Genomic DNA, 26,280 nt, shown 5'->3' with positions numbered 1-26,280 from the left:
CAGCAAAAATCCTTTAGGGATGTATTTAGGCATCCCTGAGGATGTCCAACATAGCCAACGACACATGGGAGACCCTGACTTGTGACTGACCAAAATGGAGAAGGTTCATTCAGGAAGGCACCAAGCACATCGAGAGATTTCATCGGGAAAGTGCAAAGATAAAGTCAAGGCCACAAAGGGAGTGCACAATCCTCCAAACAACCCATTTATCCAACCCTTAAAGCACCAGCTACCCTGCATATGGCAGAGTCTGCAGATCGCGCATTGGACTTCGCAGCCATTTTAGAATGAATCGCATCGGAGTGAAAGCATCATCCTCGATCCTGAGGGACTTCCTAAGAGACTGTGTATTCACAAGAGGCTGCTTTTATTTCTGACACAGTATTTTTATTTAGATCCAGACTTCTTTTCTCTTAAATATGAGTTTCATCTTGTTTAAAATACTCATTAGAATTACGCTTCTGATTGGTTACAGTGGTGTTCTATCCCAGCCAGATTACAGTCAATGCAAATTGGCATACAATTGAGAATGGGTGGAACTTATTCAATAACCCTCTACTCCTCCCATCTGGTGCTGATAGGTTGATAGAAATATAATTTCTGTATTCATGGTTCCTGTTGGACTATAGGTTAACTAGTGAAGGTGTCAGTCATCTTTGAGACCAATACACACAGTTTACAAATCAAGGGCGTGTCCAAGGACACAATGTACTGAATCTATTGCACTGGAAAAGTACTGACAGTGCAACAAAGCCTACAGGGAAGGGAAGTCTTCCGGAGCTGGACTTAAATGACTTTACGCCAGCTAAAAGTATTTTCCTTGTGGTTTTGCTGTAGTGAGTTTCTGTGACATACTGCTGGTAGGTTTAATGCATTGAAGATCAGGTTTGTGAATTTTCTATTTATATTTAAAATTTTATGATTACAGAATGATTTTATTGTTAATAATTAAAATCCTACTCTTTTAGCTCAGTCATTGTTTGATTGCTTTTCTTGCAATTCTAACTAATCATTTCTCTGATCCCTTACCAAAGTATGGTTTGCAGAGAACTTCTTTGCATATTTGCACACTTACATTTATTTCCCACACTTTTTCAGTGACCTCTGGTTTGTTTCTCCTCATTTTAGCTTCATTGTTGCTAGTTGTGTAAAATGATGCAGATTACAGATTTCAAGAACAACCGGTCTTCCCCGTTCAATGCTCTAAACAGATTTATCACAGCAGTTACCGTCATGGGTGAAACTATCATGGTGCCAAGTTTACTGAGGGATCTCCCAGTGGAAGAAGACGACAATCACAGCAAAAGCAACATCTCCAAACAAAGGGACATGTACGAAAACTACTTGCTCCTGAAGTCCATCAGAAATGATATTGAGTGGGGCATTCCCGATGAACAAATAAAATCCGATCTAGAGTCCAGAAAAGCCAGAGAGGAAGATACTGATTCTGGAGACCTTCAAAGACTATTCCACCACCATGTAAATGGACTTTACAATGTCCTCTCCAAGCTTACACTGCAAGCTAATCATCTAACCAACCGGTATACAAGAGAACTGGGTATTAATGACTTGGGGAGATGAAAACCGAGACTTTACCAGGTTTCGATAGGATGGTATCAAACTGGAAATTGCAGTCCTGGTTGTCTCTAATCTGGATCAGTTTATATTTTAGTATATAATTCCTCTTCATTATTGTAGCTGAATAACTCTCAAGAGTTTACAGTTTAGAAACTCAGTCTTGGCTGAGAAGACATAAGGTTTTTTGAATGGCAGGTGATTGACTTTCCTCTTTCAAAATGCAGGTTTCAGTTTTGTCCTTTAGATCTCATGTTTTTTAATGAATGCTGCTTTTTCTGTAAAAATGAATTAATTCTAAAGTGAATGTTTTGGCAGGAGAACAAATGAAAGAGAAATAAAACAATGCATTGCTGCCCTGTGTTCATGGTGACAAATTAATTCACCTACTATATGTTTCTAGGGGAGAATCAGCTGAGATTTGAAACACAATCAATGTTAATCGCCCAACATATTTTATGATGGTGCATCAATGCTCTGTTTTCCCTATCACCCACCTTGCCTGTGAAGAGTTTTCACACCAAAATTACACTTTGGGTGAGCCCAGATTTGAGGGCACAACTTGTACAATTGATTTTTTTGACAGAACAGGATTTTATTTTTATTTTAAGAGATAAAAGGGTTTGCTAAATATCCCCTTTAGAGATAGTATTCTTTGCAATAGAGCAACTTCTGTGTATTACCAACACATGATGCAATCGTATCTTGCAATCTAATAAGTCACTATCCTCCAGTTATTTTCCCCATTGCAATTTCTATTTGGATTGGGAACTGTCCAGATAATTTTCCATTGATTGGCAGAAGCAAGGTTAAATAGGGTCATGAGTTGAAATTTTGACCCTTCTCTGCAGTGAAGATTCACCACCCACCATCTTTTGGAAAATTTCTGTTCAGTGTGGCTTGCATTTGTGAACTGCAAAAAACATATTGAGCATAGAACCCAAGAGTGACCTGAAGTAAACTTGCATAAAAAGCTGGGCTACGAGTTTCCATTTTTTCATGCCCAGATTCCAGTGCAATTGTCCGAAGTAGCCCAAAGATTGGGGAATTTTAAACCTAAGTGAGTCACGCCTAAAACCACTTACGTTCGAATTTCCATGACTTTTTATACTGGTTCAAGAATATGCCAGAATCAGGATCCATCCACTGATTGTGCGAGTTTGGGAAGGCTCTTCAAACTGTGCTCATATTCTTAGGTACACAGGGCATAGTAAGCATGTTTTAAAAGTTTTCATATCAGAAAATATTTAACTTACTAAGAAGCAAACAGGTTTACGCGAAATAAACTATATTAAATGGCTTAGTATAGTTTTTAAGTGATTTTCAATGAGTTGAAATCAGGTTACTCACAGATTGGAGACTGAATACACACATTAAAAATGCCTATTTTTCCTGTAAGCCCATCTTCAGCTGTATTAATAAAACTGCTGCGGGTTAACCCTCTTAAAAACATCAAGGAATACTTGGTAATGAAAAAATGAAACAATTAACATTCCATTACTCTGCCCAGTTATGCTGGTTCATTTAGGATTTTGCTTTTATAATTGTGGAAATTAATTTTAGCAGAAACCTGAACCAGCACAATTTTGAGCTCATGTTCATTCACTGTCACTGGGTCAAAATCCTGGAACTCCCTTCCTAACAGCACTGTGGGTGTACCTACACCACAGGGGCTGCATCGGTTCAAGAAGGCAGCTCACCACCACCTTCAAGGGCAATTAGGGGTGGGCAATAAATGCTGGCCTAGCCAGCGACACCCACATCCCATAAATGAATTTTTAAAAACTAACCTTCCGGCCATTCAGAGCAATGTAGCAGGATGCCAAGAATATATGTGAATCTGTAAGTGTATATGGACGTGCCAGCATATACTATCAAGAGTTAATAGTTACACTACCAAGCTATGCGGTTTGGAACCAGCTCAAGGAAATACATTTAATGCAGTTTTGTTCCTCGTTCTAAAGATCAATGATTGTGTCAGCCCTGCTAATCACTGGCTTACTAGGTTTTGGTATTATTCTGGTTGCTGGAAGGCTGGCCACTCAGTCTTCCTATACCCATCAATATGATCTGGGCAGGTTTCCTCCTGACACAAAGGAGGGAACTTCACAATTGATTTTATAGTAAATGTATATCTCAAAGTCATGTACAGCCAGTTCCTGTTTTGCTGAGCCTGCCATGCAGTGTAACTGGGGCAGAATTAGCACAAAGAAGATGGAGTTCCACTATAAGAAGAAATAAGGGCAGAAGTGGACCATATGGCCCCTCAAGCCTGGCCCACCATTCAATATGATCATGGCTAATCTTGGGCTTTACCCCTCACTTTCCTACCCACTTTCCTGCTCCGATTGGCCAGTAGCTCCATCAGTCCCAGAAGGATGTCAATGGCCTCTGCCAGGACTCAAGAAGACCAAGAATATCACCAAAGCCTATGGACCCCCAGAGCAGGTAATTCCGGGCTCTTGGGCAAGTTAGGTAGAGGGGAGAGGTGGATTTGAGGGAAGAAGTGTGTAGGAAGGAAAGGGGGGGTGCTGCCCCACAATCCGAAAAGGGCAGCCCCTGAAGAGCGACCCTCCACTTCTGTACTGCACTTTAAACAGGCTAAGTGAAAAAAATTAGGCTGCCCACTCCCACCCACTGCCAATGTCAAATGTTTTATGGCATGGGCAGCGTATTCTCAGGATCAATTGGCTTGATAACAAGCCTAACTGATCCTTGATTATTCATTTAAATATAGTGGGTGGGCTGCCAGTTTTGGCACCCATCCCCCGTATTATGGGGAGCGCTCAGGGATGGGCAGGAAAGTGGCAGGGCGCACACCCACCCTATTTTACGTGTCCTTCCTGTGGGAAAAGTGTCTGCCAGGGGCACAAAATTCAGCCCACGGTATCTGAATGCATGCAGCATTCATAACAAAATGGATGAATTGTGAGCACAGATAGAATTAAATATGTATGACCTGATAGCAATCACAGAGACATGCTTTCAGGGTGACCAAGGCTGGGATATAAATATTGAAGGGTATTTGGCATTTTGAAAAGGTAGGAAGCTAGGAAAAGGTGATGGGATGGCTCTGTGAATTAAGGATGACATGAGTGCAGTAGAGAGAGATGACCTTAGCTCAAAAGAGCGAGATGTAGAATCAGTTTGGGTAAAGATAAGGAATGGGAAAGGTAAGAGGTCACTTGTGGGGGTAGTTTATTAACCCCCTAACAGTAGCTGCACTGTAGGACAGAGTATACAAGAGGAAATAAATGCAGTGTGTATGGAAGATATCACTATAATCATGGGTGACTTTAATCTACGTGTAGATTGGGTGAATCAGATTGGCAAAAGTAGCCTGGAAATGAATTCATAAGAGAGTGTATTCAGGACAATTTCTTAGAGCAGTAAGTTCTAGGCTAGAGCCAACCAGAGACCGGCCTATTCTAGACCTGGTAATGAACAATGAGACAGGATTAAACAATAACCCCATGGTAAAGAAGTCTATAGGTGGCAGCAATCATAACATAATAGAATTTCCCATTTAATTTGAAGGGGAAAAGTGTGGGTCAAAGACTTGTATTTTAAAACTGAATAAAGGTAATTATAAGGATATGAAGGCAGAGCTAGTGAACGGGAAGCTAGATTAAAAGGTAGGACAGTAGAGGTGCAGTGGCAGAGCTTTAAGGAGACATTCAATAACTCTCAGCAAAGATTTATCCCAGTAAGAAAGAAAGACTCTCTGAGAAGGATGCATCAACTGTGGCAAAAGGAGGAAGTTAAACATTAGTATCAAATTGGAAGAAACACTGAACAAATTTCCAAAGATTAGCAATAGGTCAGGAGATTGCTCAAATCTTAAGAACCAGCAAAGAATGGCTAAAAAAGAGAGGGAGAATATAGAGTATGAGAGAAAGCTAGCTAGTAATACAAAAACAGATAGTAAGAGTTTCTAAAAGTATTTAAATAGGAAGAGAGTAACTACAGCTAGTGTTGGTCCTCTAGAGGGAGAGTCTGGGGAATTACTTATGGAAAACAAGGAAATGGCAGAGGCGTTGAACAAGTATTTTCCGTCTTCACTGTAGAAGACTTAGAAAACTTCCCAAAGATACTTGAAAATCAAGAGGTGAAAGGTTGGGAGAAACAAAACAATCACCATCACCAGGGAAAAGGTGCTGGGAAAACTATTAGACCTAAAGGCTGACAAGTCCCCAGGACCAGCTGGCTTGCATCCTAGGGTCTTAAAAGAAATGGCTGCAGGGATAGAAGATGTTTTGGTTATAATCTTAAAAATTCCTTTGTTTCTGGAAAGGTCCCAAGACATCATTGGAGCATTGACAATACCCTGCTTAGCAGTGGCAGGAAGCCAACTTAGGTAGTTGAGTTGGCAATTAAGCTGTATTTTCCTTTGACATTCCAATTTTCCTGGAGCTGACCAAGATCCTAGCAGTGTGCAGGACTCCCCAGCTCCCAGGAGGTGAGTGCACAGCAGGAGAACCCAGCAACTTGAGCTTTACATGAGATTGGTGGATTATGTCAAGAAAACACACAGTTTGTTTACAAGGGTTGGCAGAGGCCTGCCATTGCACAAGACTTTCACGTAGCCTGCTGCCACTGAACATGCTGGGGCTTAAGAGAATCATTCCAGTCCCTTCTTCCTCACCTCCCTCTGGTACCCTTGCTCCTTCTTTGCCTCAGTTATTGTAACTGCACTCCCATGGTGAGGGCTGCTGGTCACCCGCACATGCTGACTTCTGATTGGCCCTTCCACCATCCTAATTGGATGCCAAATGCAGTGGTGGCCTGTTAGATCCACCCCTAAAGATTGTGTTGGAAGTCGCTCAGCTGACACAAGTGGGGTCAGGACTTGGAAATGGTTCCAATGCAGAAAAAGTTAAGTGAATCAAGAGATATAGGGAGAAAGTGGCGTTGATGTAGACGTTCAGCCATTATCTTAATCAATGCTGGAGCATACTCGAGGGACCGTGTGTTACTCCTGTTCTTCTTGTTTGTTTATAGGAACATAGGACCTAGAAGTAGGCCATTCAGCCCTTCGAGCCTGCTCTGCCATTCTATAAGATCATGGCTGATCTGGCTGTGGTCTCAACTCCACCTTCCTTACTACTCCCCATAATCCTCGACTCCCTTGTTTATCAAGAATCAGTCTAACTCTGCTTTGAATAAATTCAATGACCCAGCCTCCACTGCTTTCTGTGCAAGAGAATTCCACAGACTAATGACCCTTAGAGAGAATTTTCTTTTTCCTCATCTCTATCTTAAAAGTGAGACCTCTTATTCTTAAACTGTGTCCCCTAGTTCTAGTTTCCCCCACAAGAAGAAACATCCTCCCAGTTTCCACCCTATCAAGTCCCCTCAGGATCTTATATGTTTCAATAAGATCATCTCTCATTCTTCTAAATTCCAATGGGTATAGGCCCAACCTGTTCAACCTTTTATAAGATAAGCCCTTCATCCTAGGAATGAGTCAAGAGAACCATCTCTGAACTGCTTCTAACACAATTATATCCCTTTTCAAATAAGGAGACCAAAACTGTACGCAGTGGTCTCACCAAGGCCCTGCACAGCTGCAGTAAAGCTTCACAACTTTTATATTCCAACCCTCTTGCAATAAAGACCAACATTCCATTTACTTCCCTAATCACTTGCTGTACCTATATACTAAATTTTTGTGATCCATGTACCAGGACACTGAGATCTCTCTGTACCGCCGAGACATGCTTGTAGGGTGACCATTGAAGGGTACTTGGCATTTTGAAAAGATAGAATACTGGCACACCTTGGCAACAGACATTTTTTTGCGCTGATAGAGGAAAATAACAGAGGCAGGCAGGTGCAAATGGTGAGTAACTGATTAAAGTGAGTTTAAGGTAAATTAAGGCCAATTATCAGAGGCTAACTATTGCAATTTTCCAGTCAACCCGTGGCCCCCACCCACTCACCCTCCCCCAACGTCAGGAACAGGGCAGCCGGCTAGAGGTGGCCTCTGGGCGGCAGACTGTGGGAGGGAGACAGGCTCAGCACTCAAGGAAAGTCAAGACCCTCCCTGCCTACCTGGTGGCAGCTGCAGCTACAGGCCACTCCGTATAGGGTTTCCCCCTCCACAATAGTGGCCCGGAAGCTGCGACCAATTTTTAATTCAAATATTTAAAAGTGCTCAGAGGCAACTCAAGTTGGAGGCATCTTCTCTTTTCCTTACCTACAATGGTAAGCTCCAGCTCCAAGTATTCACCCACCATCCTTAATTGTAACTCTTTCGAGTCATCAACAGTCACAGATTATAACTCTTTCGAGTACATTCACAGTTCTTGGTTTCCGGGAGTGGGACATGAACCCACAACCTTCTGATTCAAAGGCGAGGGTCCTTAATTGTACATGCACACACTCTCTGGCCCTTAATTGGCCAATTCAGGTAAAATCACTGTCAGGTGACTGCTCCTGATGCAGTGCAGGATCAGACTCTCCACTCGACCCCGACCCAAAATCCTGCCCTTGCTGTGTAAAGAATGGTGCAGTTAAAGTTAAGGAGATAGAGGTTTTGGCAGTGGTGGATTTACAGTTAGTGGGGCCCTGTGCTCAGCTTCATTTTTGAGGTCCCCTACCCACCCCAGAACTCAAAAGGTGAAGCCAAATAAAGCACAAATTGATCTGTGCTTCTTCACTTGTAAAAACATGCCTGTACTAATAATTGCCTTGTTGAAATTTAAGCTTAACTCTTGTCTGAATGGTGGTAAAGATGGTAAATATTGCGACGTGAAGCAAACAAACATGGAACTTGCTGACGAGAAAAGCCAAAAACTAAGGACAAATTATACGTAGAGAGAGAGAGAGAGAGAGAATGTGTCTGCAGGTAGAAGAGGGAGCTGACTAGATCCCCACTCAAACATCCATATGCGAGTCTGTTGGTATAATTTTGTTCAGAGATGGAGACAGCAGACTGGGGCCCTGCTCCAGTACCAACAGTTTACTGAGATCTCATCACTCATTGGAAAATCTGATAAGCGTCCCTCAGTGGAAGAGCATGAGCTGCTGTTGAGGTTTCAGGCTGGCCAGTGTTATAAACATTTAAATTAAAATCAAATTAAAACTCGGCTCGAGGTCAATGCTTCAACTTCTGACCAAACTGGCTGAGGCTTTACTGAAACTCCTCTCCCCATCAAAGCTTCCTGGTTATTAAGAGCGAATGGGAATGTGTGGAGTAAGGCTCTGGGACTACCCAGCATATTCCCTCCAACATCTGACCACGGTCTGCTTTCTAATCCAGTTTCTGGTGCCTCTCTGCACTGCTGTCTGGAGTGAGGACCAAGGGATGATTCTGAAGATATGACTATGAAGCCAGCTGATGGGACATAGCCCAGAGCAGCCAGGCGAATCTGTCCCTATTTATTGCCTGTCATTGAGCCTAACCTGGTATTATTGAGGTAAAAAGCTAGCCGTAAGTGTGTGTGTGGACTACAATTCCTCCTGTCCCAGCATAGTGGGCTGGTATTTTTAAAACCACCTCAGAGCCATTCCAAAACTTGCAATTATATAGCACCTTTCACGACCACCAGAAGTCCTAAAGCTGTACAGCCAATGAAGTACTTTTGAAGTGGGAATGTGGGAAACGCCACAGCCAGTTTGCACCCAGTAACCTCTCACAAGCAATGTGATAGTGACCAGAGTCTGTTTTGTGTGATGTTGATTGAGGGATAAACATTGGCCCGGACATCACCAGGTCTTCTTCAAAATAGCCTCATGGGATCTTTTACATCCAAGGGTGGCATCTGACAGGTCAGCACTTCCCTGGAGTGTCTGCACGGACGGGAGTGGGACTTGAACCCACAACCATCTGATCCAGAGGCCAGACTGCTAACACCGGAGCCATCGCTGACACCTTTAACCTGCAGCCCTGGCTATTCATTCAAACAACCAGTGACTGAGCTCCCTACTTGCATTGGCGACCATGGGCTGAGGGGAGCTGATAGACGTCACTATTGTTGGGTAAAGTGACTTGGCTCACCGTGTGCCCCTAACGGTTTGTTAGCAAGTGGCACACCTTGTATCAAAGAGAGTGTATGTGAGAGGAAAGGGACTTATCAAAGGGGGAAAATATAATTGTTACAGCAACCGGCTTGGAAAAGGAGCAATTCCTAGCTATCTCCTTTCAAACTTATTTTGTAAGCATCGCTTACCTAGTGGAATAGCAGAGTCTATTGTTTACTTTGTGAAGATTTGACAGAGACTGAGATAGACCTGCTTTGGGAAATGATCATTGGTAGTAAAGTAAATGCATCTGGAAGGCGTTTTCTTCAGGTATGTCTTTGTAGCTGATCAGAGGTAGAGGCAGAGATGTTGCCGAGACCCCCCCAGATGCCCGTCACGCACGGGATTTGGTCCCAAAATTAACTCATTTATAGACGCTTTCCTTTCTTACTTTTCAACTGCAGCATCAGCTCACGCATAGTTTGAATGTTTTGAAACACATTCATTTTGGGGCTCCCCTGTCTTTTGGGGGCCCTGTGCCACAACACGGTGTGTTTCATTGTAAATCCACCCTGGGCCTGGTTGTTTTCATTAGTTTTATGCCCAGATGCCAGCACATTCGACTGAACCAGTGCCAAAAGATCAAGGAATTTTAAATGTAATTGTATTACAGAAAAACCACTTACATTCTCAACATTTATAACAGCACTGTGGGTGTACCTACACCATATGGACTGCAGTGGTTCAAGAAGGCACCTCATCACCATCACCTTCTCAAGGCAACTAGGGTTGGGCAGGCAGGCTTCTCATAAATTAATATTTTTTTAAAAATTCATGCTTTCCATGATCTTTCTACACTGATTCAAGATTCAGTGTGTCCACATTAGACACTGCCCACAAAACTGGTCATGACTCGCAGATCAAAATTGCAAGATTCTGCTGGTTGTGCTAATTAGGAAAGGCTCTTGAAATTGTGCTCATTTTTTTTGACACACATGCACTAGTAGGCACCTTTTCAAATATCTTAAAAAACATTTAATGCACTAAGAAACTGACTAGTGAATACCAATGAAGTTTTAATGGTTCAGTATTTTTCTAAGTCATCTGTTTCTCATGAGTAGAACTGAACTGATAGATTTAATAACACTGCAAGTTACTGATCTTAAATATATCAAGGAATAATTTCTAATGGAAAGAGAAAAAAAATGTTCTATTATGCTCCCCATTGTGCTCGCTTGTAAGATTTTATGCCTGTGATGATGTGAGTGAATTTTACAAAAGGAGGGACTTTACCCCTAAGATCACAGGGATAGTTGTTTGTAATATATGCCCCATCGACACAGCAGCAGCAGACTTCAATTGTCTCAAAAATAGAGGGAAGGAGGAAGTCACAAATTTAGCACTTTTGTCAGAGTAGGTCTAAATTTCAGAATCACCCAAGTGGAATTTGAGATTTAAAAAATGGCAAGAAAAATATAAACTTTTAAAAATGACAAGTGAGAGAAGGCAAATGTAGCAACCTTTGGGTGGGGAGTTGATGCATTTTTCTAAGACCAAGGACTGAATAGTAGCAGGGGTTGGGATGGGGGCGGACAGTAGGTCCCCCTTCGGAAACCACATCAACATGAAGCCAAGCGACAACACGTCAAACAGCCCTGCAGCTATAAAGCGCTATGGGGCTCATTAACCAGGGCTGAGTTGGTCTTCTGCCCCTCATTGGACAGAAGTCCTGCCCTCTGGAGCTGCTGGCCAGTTGGATTGGCCAGCAGCTCCATCAGTCCTGGCAGTGCCAGGAAGGTGCCTAATTAGCACAACCAGCAGAATCTTGCAATTTTGATCTGCGAGTCATGACCAGTTTTGTGGGCAGTGTCTAATGTGGACACATTGAATCTTGACTCAGTGTAGAAAGATCATGGAAAGCATGAATTTTTAAAAAATATTAATTTATGAGAAGCCTGCCTGCTCATCCCTAGTTGCCTTGAGAAGGTGATGGTGATGAGGTGCCTTCTTGAACCACTGCAGTCCATGTGGTGTAGGTACACCCACAGTGCTGTTATAAATGTTGAGAATGTAAGTGGTTTTTCTGTAATACAATTATATTTAAAATTCCTTGATCTTTTGGCACTGGTTCAGTCGAATGTGCTGGCATCTGGGCATAAAATTAGTGAAAACAACCAGGCCCAGGGTGGATTTGCAACGAAACACACCGTGCTGTGGCACAGGGCCCCCAAAAGACAGGGGAGCCCCAAAACGAATGCGTTTCAAAACATTCAAACTATGCGTGAGCTGATGCTGCTGTTGAAAAGTAAGAAAGGAAAGCGTCTAGTAAATGAGTTGCAGTTGCTGGGACTGCAGGTGGGGAGTGGAACCCATGTCCTAGGATCCCCGGAGAAGATAAGTCTGGGGTCTTGGGCCAGAAGTTAGGGACAGGGGCAGTGTGTGGGGGAGGGGGGGGGTGGGGAAAAGAGAGAAGAAAGGGTGGGTTTAAGAGATGGAACGGGTAGGAATGAAGTGGGGGGGGGTTCAGTCCAAGGTGGGCTGCCCCGGAATCGACAAAGGGCAGTCCCCAAAGAGCGACCCCCTTTCCTTCCCACCATTTAACCATTTCAGGTTAACAATTGGGTTTCCTGCTCCCACCCTACTGCTCACACCAAACATATTATGGCATGGCAGTGTATTATTAGAGGCAATAGGCTTGATAACAAGCCTAATTGACCACTAATTGGTCATTTTAACATGACGGTGTCCACCCACCTCCTGTGTTATGGGGATGAACTCTGGGGTTGAAGGAAAGGTGGAGGGATGGTTGCCCACCCCATTTTACATGCCTCTCACAGGAAACACACCCGCTGGGGCATGTAAAATTCAGCCCCAAAGCTCCTGTTATACATAGACCCCTTTAAAAAAAATGTTCACTTTATTTGCTGCTCTAAAAAGCTGGTGTTAAATTTTGGACTGAGTTGCCTGCGCCCATCACAATTGGAACACTTTGGATTCAGTTGACCTATTAACATTTGGGATCAATTCAGACTTTGGATGTCTTTACAGGGAACATCAGGGGGAGGTACCATGGGAAGGGGTTGTGGGTAAAGATAGGAGGGGCCAGAGTGCCACAGTGGGAACGTTCCCCTCAAGATGCTGAAAAAAGGGATGGGATGATGTGCTTGGTGTTGGCTTTGTGCTGAAAGTGGTAAAAAATGGTGGAGGATGACACATTGAATGTGGAGACTAGGGGTCAATTGAGGACAAGGGGAACAATCTAATGAGTAGAAATGTGGGAAATACCTGCAGCTCCCAAATTGAGTTGTTTTAAGAGAAATACTTTAAACCTCAGAATTACTGTTAAAACAGACAAAATAATCAGCTACATATTGTCAAAATCATTACTTTCGGTAGAGCAGGAAAGAAAATTGGGAGAAAAATCTCTCACCTACCTTAGAGATGATACATGGATAACAGATGTAGCAAATGGGTAATAATTAATTTGACATACACAGCAGTTTGTTTTATGGTAAATTAACACTCTCCTGTGAATTTGATTTGTGTGTGTGAATATTTATACACATATGTACAGCATGTACATACAAATGATTTCACCAGAATTTCATTTGTGAGTACAATATATTTGGGTGTAAAACCAAACATGTCCTTTCTCTTTAAAGTGACAGCAATAAGCCAGAGCTTTGGGAGTTAATCTTTTTGGGTTATGATGTCAACCCGAGCACACATTTACTCCCTTTGACACAAAATGATATTTTTTTCATTATAGGCTACTTGCTCAGAGCTCACATACAGACTGATATTTGAGGCCTGATTTTATGACAATTTATTTGCTTGCAATACAAAGGCAGTGTTCAAAGTGCAGGGCCAGCTGCCAATATAAAACAAAACATTGTATAATGAGGATTGCCACCCATCTAGCTTTGTTTTGGCCAGCCTGAGTTTGTAGTCTAGATATGTATATCTTGGTGAATCAAACACCAAATTCCATAGCAAAATCATAAAGAGATTCTTTATATTTGTTTTTATTATTTTGCCAAAAACAGAAGAAATCTTCACTTTTTTTAAAAAAATGAAACACTATTTTCCCTATTTCTCTGTTTCATCTTGCAGTATAAACTTGCCATATAATTGTCACTGAAATGACAAACTTGCACCTATTTTAGGAAAATTGTTCCTTTTTTTTGTTTTATGTGCTCATTGATTTTAAAAACAAGTCACGATATGTAACTAAATCACTTTAGTGCAAACAACCCTGGATGAGAATTCACTAAGACAGGTCAATGTTTGTTTGTGAACAAAACGATAAAGATTATAGAAGTAATATATGGGCATTGCCACAAGGAATACAGCCGACGGAAGTATTTTGTGATATTTCAGAGAATAAGAGCTGAAATTTGCCAAGTTAGGCCCATTAAGATTCTGGTGACCTTTGCATTAGACCTGACCCTGAACTTACTTTGTCTCGCTAGCAGGGCAAGAATCTCCTGCAGCGTGCAGGCTTGTTCATCCTTTTGGTCAGCAGTGAAGGTGCATCTCTCAAATGTGGCTCAACCTTGGGTTGCTAACTGCGATTAAATGTATTCCTGGAGATTTCATCACATGACTTTCCCCCATGCTCTAGTTATTTGCCAGCCAACACATCCATCCTTATGATGTACTGCCTTTCTATGCCAACTGGAAAACAAAAAAACGCATTATCCAATTGGATGATGCTCGACTGTCAGCCAGACAGCCTTTTCCCATTTTCATTTTTATACCTGGTAAAGGGAATTCTTCAAAGAAAATGACAGAAAAAACGATATTCGTTGATGTCCCAATGATTTTTCTCCAGCGTTGCATGTAGCAGTGTCCTGGAGATTGATCTTCAGGATTGGCCTGGAGTCTCCAGGGATTAGAGGGTTGGTAACTTGGGCCTAATAGCCTCACAGCAAACACATGTAAAAAAGCACATCTGCCATTAGGGCTCCTGCCAATCTGAATGAGTGATGCTGGGGAAGCCCAGGAATTATGGGACTGCAGAAACACTTTCAATCAAACCTACAGGTGCCTTGAACCCACTCTCACCTTTTCTTACCTCAGCTGAAGGACTCCCAAGATCAATAAGCTCTCCCACACCCCCCCAGGTCCTTACTGCCTATGTCAACATCCTGTGAACAATGCACTACACACAAAAAAAAAACATACCCAGTGGCCTCCCTGCAACAACAATTTACTTTTTTTTTTAAGGCCCTGGTCCTGCAAATTCTTGATGCATAAGGCAACTAAGATATATAGAATTATTTAAAAACCTGACTGCAAGCACTTGCAAATCTAATCTGCAATGTAACATTGTCCAAAAGTATGAACAGTTTTTAAAGTTGAATTGAATAAAATTAAAATAATAGGGAGCAGCCAATGCATGCTTCAAAAACTACTTAAGGCTCTATTACTGGGGAGCAGTTCAACTTGTAATAAACTCGCCAACTCTGGTGTCAAATCTTGACTAAACTGTACTGAGGTTATAGACCGAAAGTTACTGAGTGAGGGGATCTATGAACTTTTAGCATAGTTATATTGAATTATTTTCTCAGCTATTTTCACTGTGATAATCAATTTAAAATAAACAGATATAATTTAGATTTCCAGGTGAACAAAGAGTAAGAGGGCAAATACTTGGTAGAATTTGAACTAATATTGTAATGTTAAATCACAGCAATTTGAGGTAGTGACAGAAATCTTGGTGTAATTTGAAAATCAGTCAGGAACATTTTGATAAGATGAAGCAAGTAATAGTCAAGGGAAAAGTATTTTTTTTTATATAGCACATACACTTTCAGTTCTGAAAATCCTATGGCTGTACCTGTTCTGAGAATCCTATGATTGTACTTCAGTACTGTATATTTACATAATCTTATCTGGCAATTAGAACTTCTGTAAATTTCTAAAGGTTATGAAAGAAAAGTGCTTAACGTTTAGAAAGGCTGAAAAGCTGGATTGGCCGCCCACTCCACTCCCAAATCCTGCCTCAGCAAAAATGGTCCAGGGGAAAGATGGAGTGGTGGAATTGGCAAGTTGGCCGTATAAATTAACTTTTTTTTAGCCCAGGTATCATTTTGGTGAGTCTTTACTGTAACCAAGGCCAATGTATCTTGCCCGAGGTGTGATGCCCAGAACTGAAAAGAGAACTCAAAATGGAGACTAACCTGAGCTTTATACAACTGTAGCATAACTTTCAACTCTGTATTCCAGACCCCTTGAGATAAAGGCCAACATTCCATTAGCCTGTTTAATTATTTTGTATCTGTCCACCAGCTTATGTACTTTGTATCCCTGCTCTTCCAGAGCTCCGAGCTTCTTGCCATTTAGAAATAACCTAATCTATCTTTCTTATGCTCAAAATGAATGTCTTCGTACTTCCCCACATTGCCACTCACCCAACCCCTTACCTGCCCTACCCCTCACCCACCTTACCGCATTACTCACCCTACCTCCTTACCTTCTCTCCATAGTTTTTCAAAGAAGTTTTGGGAAATTTAAACTCTTTACTTACCAGAATGCAGCAGCACCTAGTGCCAGAAAAGGGGGCATGGTTTCTGCGCAGATTGTCTCTGCTGACCCTCCGAGGTTACCTGCACTGAGTTCTGCAGGATCATCTATCGGAAGCTGCACTGAAAAACTAGAGGAATGTAAGCGTGTATTTTTCTATCTGGTCAGGGTTGGATATAGCAGGTTCCAACCCTGAATGGAAGATTTGGGCCAATGCAGGGTGTTACAACCAGTGCCTGGAGAGGGTCCCCCAATTTGTTAAATTCCTGAATGGGATCCCAATTTTGTTATGATCCCAGGCGAGGAGGAATGAGCTGGCTCTCCTACTCTATTCAACCTCCGGAGTTGGTTGTAACAAGGTTAATTTAAAAATACCTTCCTAGTCCAAATGTATTTACTTTTTATAAGGAGCCATTTTAACCACACCTTGAGTTAAAGGGTAAGTTTATTAGTTACTAAAACCTGAGAAAAAAATAATAAAAATGCAGCACACATCAGAAATTAGAAGTTAAGAATCCAAATAAAAAAGTTAAAAAACAATATACAAATTAGTCCCTGGCTTGTCTGTGAGGTGTACATGGTGATACATTATGGGTGTTAAGTTGGGCAATTCCAGTAAAGCGCTCTGGCAGATTCTCAGTCAGTTGGAGACACTGGGTTCTGCAAGGTAGCTAAAAAGGGTGCCCTTTACAGCTTTTGATTGTCGCTTCTGTTGAGCCTTTCCTCCAGCAAGAGACACACGCACGCACTTGCAGCCAACTTTTTAAAACCCATTTTTCTTGTGTATTCCCAGGAGGGGAAATAGTCATGTCTTGCATTCATCTCAAAACTATTTACACATTGAGATATAAATCAACAGGGACAACAGGAGATGGATTTTTGGATGACTGCTGGGATGTGCAAATCAGTCGTGTGTCTGCAACAACAGGAGATTAAAGTTCAGTCTTTTGCATCTTTTCTATCTCCCTTTCAAGTGTCTCTGTTTAAAAGTGGCCTTGACACCTTTGCAGATGCGACATTCCACGTCCTCTTAGGACCAGTCGGTTAACTGTGATCCACACAGGTATTTTCCTGAACGTGGTCACTGTACATTATCAACCACCTTTTGCTCAGTGTCTTTGCTTGTATTTCTTTAAAAACACACAGGTCTTCCTTAAAAAGTTCAATGTGCCCGTAAGTAATTTGTGGCTGTAATCTGCTTTTCATGACAAGGGCAATAATACAACTTGGCAAAGAGCACTGGAAAATTGACAGAATAAAATGTTTCTTCAATATAAGTAAAAAAGATTGAGGGGTACACAATTCAGATCTTCAGGGTAATCAAAGTTATTTAATGTTTTGAATATAAGCAGTTTATTTAAACTGAGTGCAGAGCAAAAGATAAATTCATAGGTTGAAATCAATTATTCATTTCAGGATAATCAATGTTCCAACACCTAACTCTTTCTTAAATGGGTCCAATCTCCTGGTCTTATCATTATAAAATTGGTAAGCCTACACAAGAAAGCAAACTCGAGGCCAAACATACGAACAAGGAGCAGGATAGGCCAACTAACCTCTTGAGCCTGCTCCGCCATTTAATAAAATAATGGCTGATCTGATAGTAACCTGAAATCTTCATCCCACCTATCCCGATAACCTATCACCCCCTTGTTTATCAAGAATCTATCCATCTCTGCCTTAAAAATATTCAAAGACTCTGCTTCCACCACCTTTTCGTGTTCCAAAGACTCACGACCCTCAGAAAAAATTTCACTTCATCTTGGTTTTAAATGGGCGTTCCCTTATTTTTAAACAGTGACACCTAGTTCTAGATTCTCCCACAAGAGGAAACATCCTCTTCACATCCACTCTGTCAAGACCCAACAGGATCTTATGTTTCAGTCAAGTTGCCTCTTACTCAACTCCAGTGGATATAAGCCTAGTCTGTCCAACTTTTCCTCTTAAGACAACCCACCCATTCTGGGTAGTCTGATGAACCTTCTTTGAACTGCTTCCAACGCATTTACATCCTTACTTAAATAAGGTGACCAATACTGTACACAGTACTCCAAATGTGGTCTCATGAGTGACCTGTGTAACTGAAGCATTACCTCCCTACTTTTGTTTTCAATCCCCCTCACAATAAATTATAACATTCTATTAGCTTTCCGGATTTGAAATTAGGTTGGGAATCAAGACTGTGGCTCCAAAGTGGGCAGCAATCACAGCCCTGTCCACCCAGAATATGTAGCCCTAGAAATATTAACTGAAAGCCCTCATTTAAGTTTTCTGATGTTGACTTCAGCTGAAGCTGGTGAGGGTGACCAGGAGGCCAGAGAGCAAGAGCAGTAAATTGTCCAGTCAGGTCTCTACTGGGGCTTGAAGGTAACAGTTCCCAGAAAGGCAAGTGAGGAAGAGGATGAGTCCGGGCCGATTGCAGCTGGAGAAGGAAAGAGAAATGCCTAAAACAGAGGCGGTCCAGGCTTTCCTTCATGGGCCAGGGGAAGCACTCATCCCTTCAGCCACAAGGAAACTCTTCTATTTCCCTGGGCCTCTTCTGACTTGATGCTGCTTAATTGCTGCCCATTTTTGATGGTGGATTGGTGATGGGTGTGATTCGCACACCTCTGTTTTAAACTGGTGCAAGGATCCAAATGATGTCAGACACCCACTTGTCAATATTTAGAAGGCCCCTGCTTGCAAGTAGTAGGTGACCTCCAAAGTCCTGAAAATCCTGTGATGAAAATATCTGCAGATGGGAAACATTGCTCAAATATAGTGACTTCCGCCTAGCCTAATTTTTAACCCCTTGGCCACACTGCTGGGTGGAGATGGTTAAAATTGGCCCAAAGAAAATTTCCCTCCGCAGCACTGTAGATACTGCATAACTTAAGTATTGAATCTTACTTTCTAGGACTGGCTGAACATTTAAGAAATAAATATTGGTCTGTTTATAGCTTGGAGATACTCTTAACATTTTGAAAATTTGGAATATGACAACCTATAATACTACAGGGAGCCTGAACACCTCCAACATCAACTGCAAGATTCTGTAAATATTGCTCAGTGTTGTCAGGCACCGCTTAGCTTTCACAAATGTAATGCAAAAGTTATAAAATAAATTGCAATGTTTTGATATTTAGAAGCAGTTCTAGTTAATAAATGCTGAAAATATCAAACCAGTCATGAACTATCATGCCTTTACCATTGTTGCCCATGGTTTTTATGTCACCAGCTGAACACTTGTTAATTCTCCAACTGCTAATTTATTTGATTGATAGCATTGAAGTGAAAGTGTGTTCAAAAAGAAGAGATACTAGAGCCAGGAATGTAGTAATTTACAACCAAGACATGAACTTTGGATGCAATCATTTTATTTTTGTCCATCCCAAAATGATTACACAATCCAAAACCTCATCCAACTTGTGTATTCAATCAAGTGCAAAGATTAGAACTGGAGCTCTGATGATTCCAATGGGAATTTTTCATACATGAGCCTAAGCCATGTCAGTTTGATAGGATGGGATTTGGGGGAGCTGCACAAGCCACACAACACAAAGTACCTTGCAGGCTGCCCCCAAGTTATCCCCTTCAAGGTACCGAGAATTTTTGTGCAAAAATAAAGGTACTGCGCTTTCAAATGAACCGGTTATACACAATGAAAGGATTTAAAGAGGAATTGGCTGGTCGGGGAGGGAGGGGGGTGATGGGGAGGTGTGTGCATCACAGCCAAGCTCAACCATATTCTCACATACATGCACATTCAGCAGTTGTCACCAGAAAATAACCCAGATACAAGACTGATTTATGCCTGTCCAACCCAGGGCTAAGTATTTTGCTCCTATACTGCCATCCTTGCTGCAATCAGTGCACACCAAGAACAGAACATGAGACTTTCCTAGTTTGTAGGCTCAACAATTCAATCAATAAACTTGCTGAACCACCAAAGCAGCTTAAGTTGCATTTTACATCTATTCCAACCAGGGTGTGACAGTTGGAAAAATCAGAATCAACTTGCTGACAGATTGAGCAGCATTGGACTGGTACATTTCTGCCAAGAGATAAAGATTTCAAAGGAAATATTTACCAGAATGGAGTGAACTGTTTTATGCAAATGCAGAGTTGATTTTGATAACAATTCTTTGGTCTATTACTTCCTCATACAATTTTCCATTTTGCAAGCTAGGTAGTTTAATCCTCAAATGTTGCTTTATGGAAGATTTGAAGGTTGTAAAATCATTAGGGTTCCCCTTCTAATCCTTATTCTTGACTTGATTTCACAAAAGCAGGCTGGATTCCTTGGCCTCCAAAGGAAACAAACACAGAATTTGGCTACTGACAATCAGATCCTGTGATTTACTTTACCTTCAGCCTTCCTCATATTGCAGGGAGATTGTTTTAGTCTCCTCACAAAGGCCCAGGCACTTCCGTATTAGATTCATGAGTTTACTTGGGCTGCACTTGGTTGTTGACGGCTGAAAGCCTTTAGCAAGGCTCAAATTTTAATCTAATTCACTCAGCCAAACTTGAATGAGGCTTAAAATTGGGCAGAGTATAAACCAGGCATCCGACCTGACCCGCCCTCTCTCACTGGGCAGGTTAAAACCAAATCATTTCATGAAAAGTGTAATTACAAAAATGTAATTTCTGAAGCTCTGATCTGTGCAAAGCATCATTCCCAGAATTTTAATCAGGGGTTAACGTTTCAGACAATAATTCATATATATTTATACTTCTGCCCATTTCACACTATCCTCCATTATAAATTCTTAAAAATCAGCTCAATGACTCTCATCTCTATTCTTTTTATTTTAAAATCACTGTCCAATTTTCTCCCCCCTACCTTTTCACAAAGCTGCTGTTTTATGCTGGAGTAGAACTTCACGGTCACTGGCAGCTCTCCAGTAAATCTCACAGGTTCTCATTCCTCAAGTGTAAATCTAGACACAGTCAGCAAGCTATTCCACACATGGAGCATCACCGCACAACCTTCTTGTCCCTATCCAATGGCCATACAAGCATCTACTGAACAGTGGTCACTGGATAGTTCTCAGGCGTAGGAAAGCTAGAGTTTTCTTTTCCTTCCTAAACACAGGGACTGAGAACCACTGTAGCAGCCCAATTAGTGAGATCAGCGTTGGCCAGAGATCAACAAAGTCTACACTTGAATTTCTATTTCTGGAACAAGAAATATAATTTCCATTGGGCAACCTTATAACAGTAACTTGTATTTATAGTGATTTTAACACCGTAAAACGTCCAAGGCACTTCGCAGGAGTGTTACGAAGCACGTGAGGTATTATGGCAGATAACCAAAGGCTTGGTCAAACAGGTAGGTTTTAAGGCATAACTTAGAGGAAAGAGAGGTAGAAGGCAGAGAGGTTTAAGGAGGAAATTTGGGGGCTTAGGGCAACTAAAGGCATTTACACCAATGGTGGCGGGATTAAAATTGGGGATGCTCAACAAGGTCAGAATTGGAGGAATCAGTGGCTAGGGAATGGAATGAAGACAATGGTTTCAACAACAACAATTTGCATATCTATAGTGCTTTTAACATCGTAAAATGTCCCAATGCACTTCACAGGTGTGTAACTAGGCAAAAATGGACACCATGCCAAAGGAGAAGGTATTAGAACAGATCACTAAAAGACTGGTCAAAGCGATGAGCTTTGAAGAAAGCCCTAAATGAAAACAGGTGGCGAGGTTTAGGGAAGGAATTTCAGAGTTCAGGGCCTAAACAGCTGATGGCATGGCTGCCAACGTTGGAGCAATGGAAGTAGAATTGCACAGGAATGCAAAGTGCTTAGAAGGTTGTGAAGGTGGAGAAGGTTAGGGACAGAGTCAGGGAGGGATTTGACCGTGGATGTGAAATTTAAAAATGGAGATCTTGGTGAACCAGGAGCTAATGTAGGTCAGCAAGTACAAAAAGTGATAGGTGAACAGGACCTGGTGCATGTTAGGACATGGGCAGTAGAAATTGGGATAAGCTCAAGTTTAGAGAGGGTGGAATTACCAGTTCTGGAGGTTACAAAAGAATGGATGAGCGTACCAGCAACAGAAACTGACACTGGAGTGGAGATGGAGAATGTTATTTAGGTGAAAGTTGGCGACCTTTGTGATGAAGAGGATAGTTTAGATCAGGGTCAAATAGGATGCTGAGATTGTGAACAATTTGGTTTGGAATGAGACAGTGGCCAATTAGGATAGAATCAGTAGCAAGGAAATGCAACTTATGGCGGAGGCAGAAGACTCTGGGCGGAATCATCCCAGATTTGCACACCAGGCGGAAAAAGGACGTTTTACCTGCCGGCCACAGTGATGGTTTTTCATGCCATATTGTCCCATTCCCAGCAAATCCGCTTCATTAACAATGCATTCCAGGGAAACACGCTAGGTGGTAGGTGGGGCAGCCTTGGATTTACCCATCCAGCTATCACCTCAGGTCTTCAGTAATATTTAAAGGGCGCCCCTGCACAGAGCTAGCACTCTCTACGGCATCGGAAGCTGCTGGAAAGTCATGGCTGCCAAAGGGAGAAAACATGCTGCCCCCATATTTAGCGATGCCTCCCTCGGGCGTCTACTGGACGCTGGAGGCCCGCTGTCATCTACCTCCACTCTGAGGGAAGACCGGCAAGCAAGGTCACCAATCCAGCATGGGAAGCGGTAGCAGCAGTGGTCAGCACCAACGCCCTGCAAAAGAGGACAGCCACCCAGTGCCAAAAGAGGATCAATGATCTCCTCTGTTTTGGCAGGGAAGTCACTCTCAACTCATGCATCAAGCCCATCACACATCCACAGGGATTGCTCACTCACTGCCAGTTGAAGGGACATCAGCATTCACTCTCTCATACACATACACACACACACACCTTTATCTGCCCTGCCGATCGTGTCCTCATCCTGTCCATGGCAACACTCACCACCCATACAGGCCCGGCATTCTTATCAGCTGGCCTGGCAGGCATCCTGCTCTCACACTCTCCATCTGTTTTCATGCAGGACAAGCTGACACACAGCAAAGGGAAGGGAGAGGCCTCAGACTGATGGAGGAATGCCCGAAATCAAGGTCCTCATGGACTTTGAAAACAGAGCCATCCAGCTGGCTGGCGAGGTTCTGGACCATTCTGGTGCTGACAGTGAGGTCAGTGGTGCTCAACCACGTGAGGATCCAGCAGTGCAACATCCATCAGACAACCATGCTGTGAGGCAGTTCCCCTGTTCCGTAATCCCCTGCCATGCACTAATGATCTCTCCTTGCTTTCATTGGCACATCTGGTAAACAGCTGAGCAGGTCCACGAGCCACGTCCTTGACTCAAGCCCTGAAGACATCTCGGAAGAAGAATCTGATGACAGCCTCATTGAAGACCTGTCACAACGCTCACCCACACTCTCCACCAGCACAGAGACACACCTCACTGGGATCTAGTTCTAGAGTAGCCTCGGGGTCACAACCTGGTGAGCACATTGCACTGTCTGATCCACAGCAGGTGTCCAGCACTTGAAGGACTGCTGGAGGCCAGGAATCTGCTGAGTCCTAGTCAAATGAGGACCCTCTGGACTCGGCCATACCTCAGTTGCTGGAGCTGCAAAAGCAAGCTCGGGAACATCAGGAAGGGATGTCCGCTGCACTCCTCAGATTTTGCAAGGCACAATGCAGCAGTCCATCCACCTTCAGGCTGAGGTGACAGTGCATTGCGCACTGAGGTCAACACTGGTAGGATGGTAGCCAACATGGAGACCTTGGTCCAGGACATCAGTCCTGAACTGCTACATGGGCTGAAATCCATCGCTGATGCCATAGTTGGCCTCCAGTGTCAACACGAAAGGCATGCGGAGCAGCTCGATCTCACTCCAGCTTCCCCTTCTCCTCAAGTCAGCCAAGAGACCTCGGGCACTCACAGGAAGAAGGATCAACAGGTGCACGCCCCAGGGCCATCCACCCAGGTGACTGCGGGAGTTTCCGGCCCATCCAAATCTCCTTTTCCTGTGACCTCAGCAGCTCCAGCTCCACAGGCTGAGGAAGGTAGCACTGCCACACAGCAGGACCCCAAAAGCGGGCCAGGGCCCTCCAGAGGACACCCATCAAGGTCACCATAGACAGGGCATAGCAGTTAACAGGCTGTCTCCACCTCCGCTATGGATGTCCAGGGAGCACCAAGACTTAGCGGCAGAGTTAGGAAAGTTATGATGTAGTATGTAATTGTAAATAAATGCCCAAGCATGTCTCCTTGCCTATGGCTCCTTGTTTTGATGAGCAGTTTTTGTGTCACTCAGATGTGAAACCTTGGTTGCTGCACAAGATAAAGGCAGGTGTTTCAGTCCAGGTCCTCTTCCCTGTGCAGTGTGTAACCTTCAGACCAAAGTGATAGTCCGACTTAACACTCACTGGACACATTACTGATGCCTGCACCTCAACGGTGCTTGTCATTACTGCCAGAAAGTCGTGGGCAAGAGTCACAGAGTTCCATAATTCTCTGTATGCTCTCAGCACCTTTGAGGTGGGGCTGGCCTCCCATTTCCTCAGCATCTGTGACTGGTGACACAGTGCTCCTGAAGGGGTCAGGTGCTGAAGGCTGACAAAGGATCATGCGCACTTAAAGTTTCACGACTGCGTTTCCATGTTATGACCCTAATATCAGAGTGCAAGTGAGCTGCCCTCAGCTAGACAGGAGTTAGACATTCACAGAGACAATGTGAAGATCTATAGAGTGTCCTCACTGCATATAATCATCATCCTGGAATCTAGTGACTATTAGGGCCTCCACTGTGTCTCCATGACATGAGCCTGAGCACTGAGGGTATGTGCGTTGCCATCAGCCACACAGGAGTCAAATGTTCCCAGGTGCACCTGTTCACCTTATTACCTTCAAGTACTGGGTACTTAACATTCATTAAACAGAACCTATTTGATGCTAACAGATTCCTCTGTATTCTTTAAATTAAACTTATATGCACAAAAAAATTATGATGCACAAAAAAAAACATACAAAATGAAAATACATGTTATCGTATTATATAATCACTCTGACATAATCCCAAATTACTCTTTCTATTTAAAAAAAATTAATAAGGTTGTAACATGAAAATGTCCATGTTGTCACAATCCATTATAATACAATGCATCCCTCTTCGAGAATAATCAATAGTTTCTTTGTTATACAAAAAGAACTGCTTGTCCAATTAGATAACTGGTGACTTGGATCAACCCATTTAAATTTTGGAAATTTCCTTCCATTCCAACATCTCTTTTATACTTGCAAGATCAATCCTCAACCTCTTCTGTGACACTCTTTGCTAAATGGACATTGCTACATAGATAATTGTTCACTCTAGGACATTCTGTGGGCACATTTTTCCCCCTGTCGCCCCTTATATAGGAGTTCCTTCAAAATACTTGATAAATATATAGCTGTATCTGTCACCTCTACCAGTGCAAGTGTCTCCGCAGCTAAGGTACTTTTAATACTCTATTTATCTTCTTTGATTCCCAAGCTAATGGGCAACATTTATCTTTTCTTCCCACTAAAAATATAACGAATCCTGCTGTACTCTAATAACCATCAGGAAGGTTAGCGTGTGCAACATCACTAAAAATAACTAATTTTATCCCTTCTGGGTCATCCAGGTCTCAAAATCTGGTCATACATTCCTCTGAATGTAATTTCTTCAACGTCTTATATGCTTTTAGCACTTCCTTAACAGCAGCATATTTCAGCATGGTGCTCAATTCCAATACATCAAAAGATGCATTGTCTAGTTTGTGTGCATAACCAGTTTAATTGCCCAATTAAGCTTAATTGCTCTGCTTCTTCCTTAGTTGAAGAGTCTTCATTTTGAGGGGATCACACCCGATTTATCATGATCCTATTAACATTCTTTAGGTGAGACTGTTGAGTCAAGGTTATTTCCAACTTAGGGTTGGATATTAGGTAGATGTACCTAAAAGCTCCAGAAGCCCAACTTCCAATTTTGAATTCCTTTGTAATTTTATCTATTACAAATTTCTCAGATGTCGCAGATCCCTCCCACAGGAAATCTACGCATTAAGAAAGCGCATACTAGTTTTCCTTCATAGTACCCATAAAACACTGCTAGATCTACTTTTGGCTGAACACAACCAGCTTTTACTAGAACGGACCCAACTGAAAAATACCATTCCCCAGATGCATCATTAAACCTGTAAACACACTCATTTAACCTCCATAATTTCCCCTCGATATCTCCAGCTT

General features: G+C 42.5%; 2 protein-coding genes across 8 annotated transcripts in view; one reads left to right on the top strand and one right to left on the bottom strand.

Moving 5' to 3' along the window:
- Positions 1-26,280, bottom strand: part of LOC144683741 (BCL-6 corepressor-like protein 1) — a 308,871-nt gene that overhangs the window by 1,860 nt on the left and 280,731 nt on the right. For all 7 annotated transcript variants that reach the window (XM_078547078.1, XM_078547081.1, XM_078547074.1 and 4 more), the window contains one exon: positions 14,000-14,217. In XM_078547078.1, the coding sequence (XP_078403204.1) occupies positions 14,139-14,217 (79 nt within the window). In that variant the 3' untranslated portion in view covers positions 14,000-14,138. The remainder of the gene's footprint in view (positions 1-13,999; positions 14,218-26,280) is intronic.
- LOC144683300 (mid1-interacting protein 1-B-like) lies at positions 740-1,680 on the top strand. The gene is made up of 2 exons (XM_078546237.1): positions 740-885; positions 1,129-1,680. The coding sequence occupies exon 2, from the start codon at positions 1,153-1,155 to the stop codon at positions 1,579-1,581; it is 429 nt and encodes a 142-aa protein (XP_078402363.1). The 5' UTR covers positions 740-885; positions 1,129-1,152; the 3' UTR covers positions 1,582-1,680.

The sequence above is a fragment of the Cetorhinus maximus genome, chromosome 8, assembly GCF_964194155.1.
Source record: "Cetorhinus maximus chromosome 8, sCetMax3.hap1.1, whole genome shotgun sequence".
NCBI classification, from domain to species: Eukaryota; Metazoa; Chordata; class Chondrichthyes; order Lamniformes; family Cetorhinidae; genus Cetorhinus; species Cetorhinus maximus.
Note: the sequence above shows the minus strand (reverse complement) of the source record. Positions and strands in the feature narration are given on the sequence as shown.

Coding starts and splice junctions, on each gene's coding strand:
- LOC144683300 (XM_078546237.1), top strand. CDS start 1,153: ATGATGCAGATTACAGATTTCAAGAACAACCGGTCTTCCCCGTTCAAT.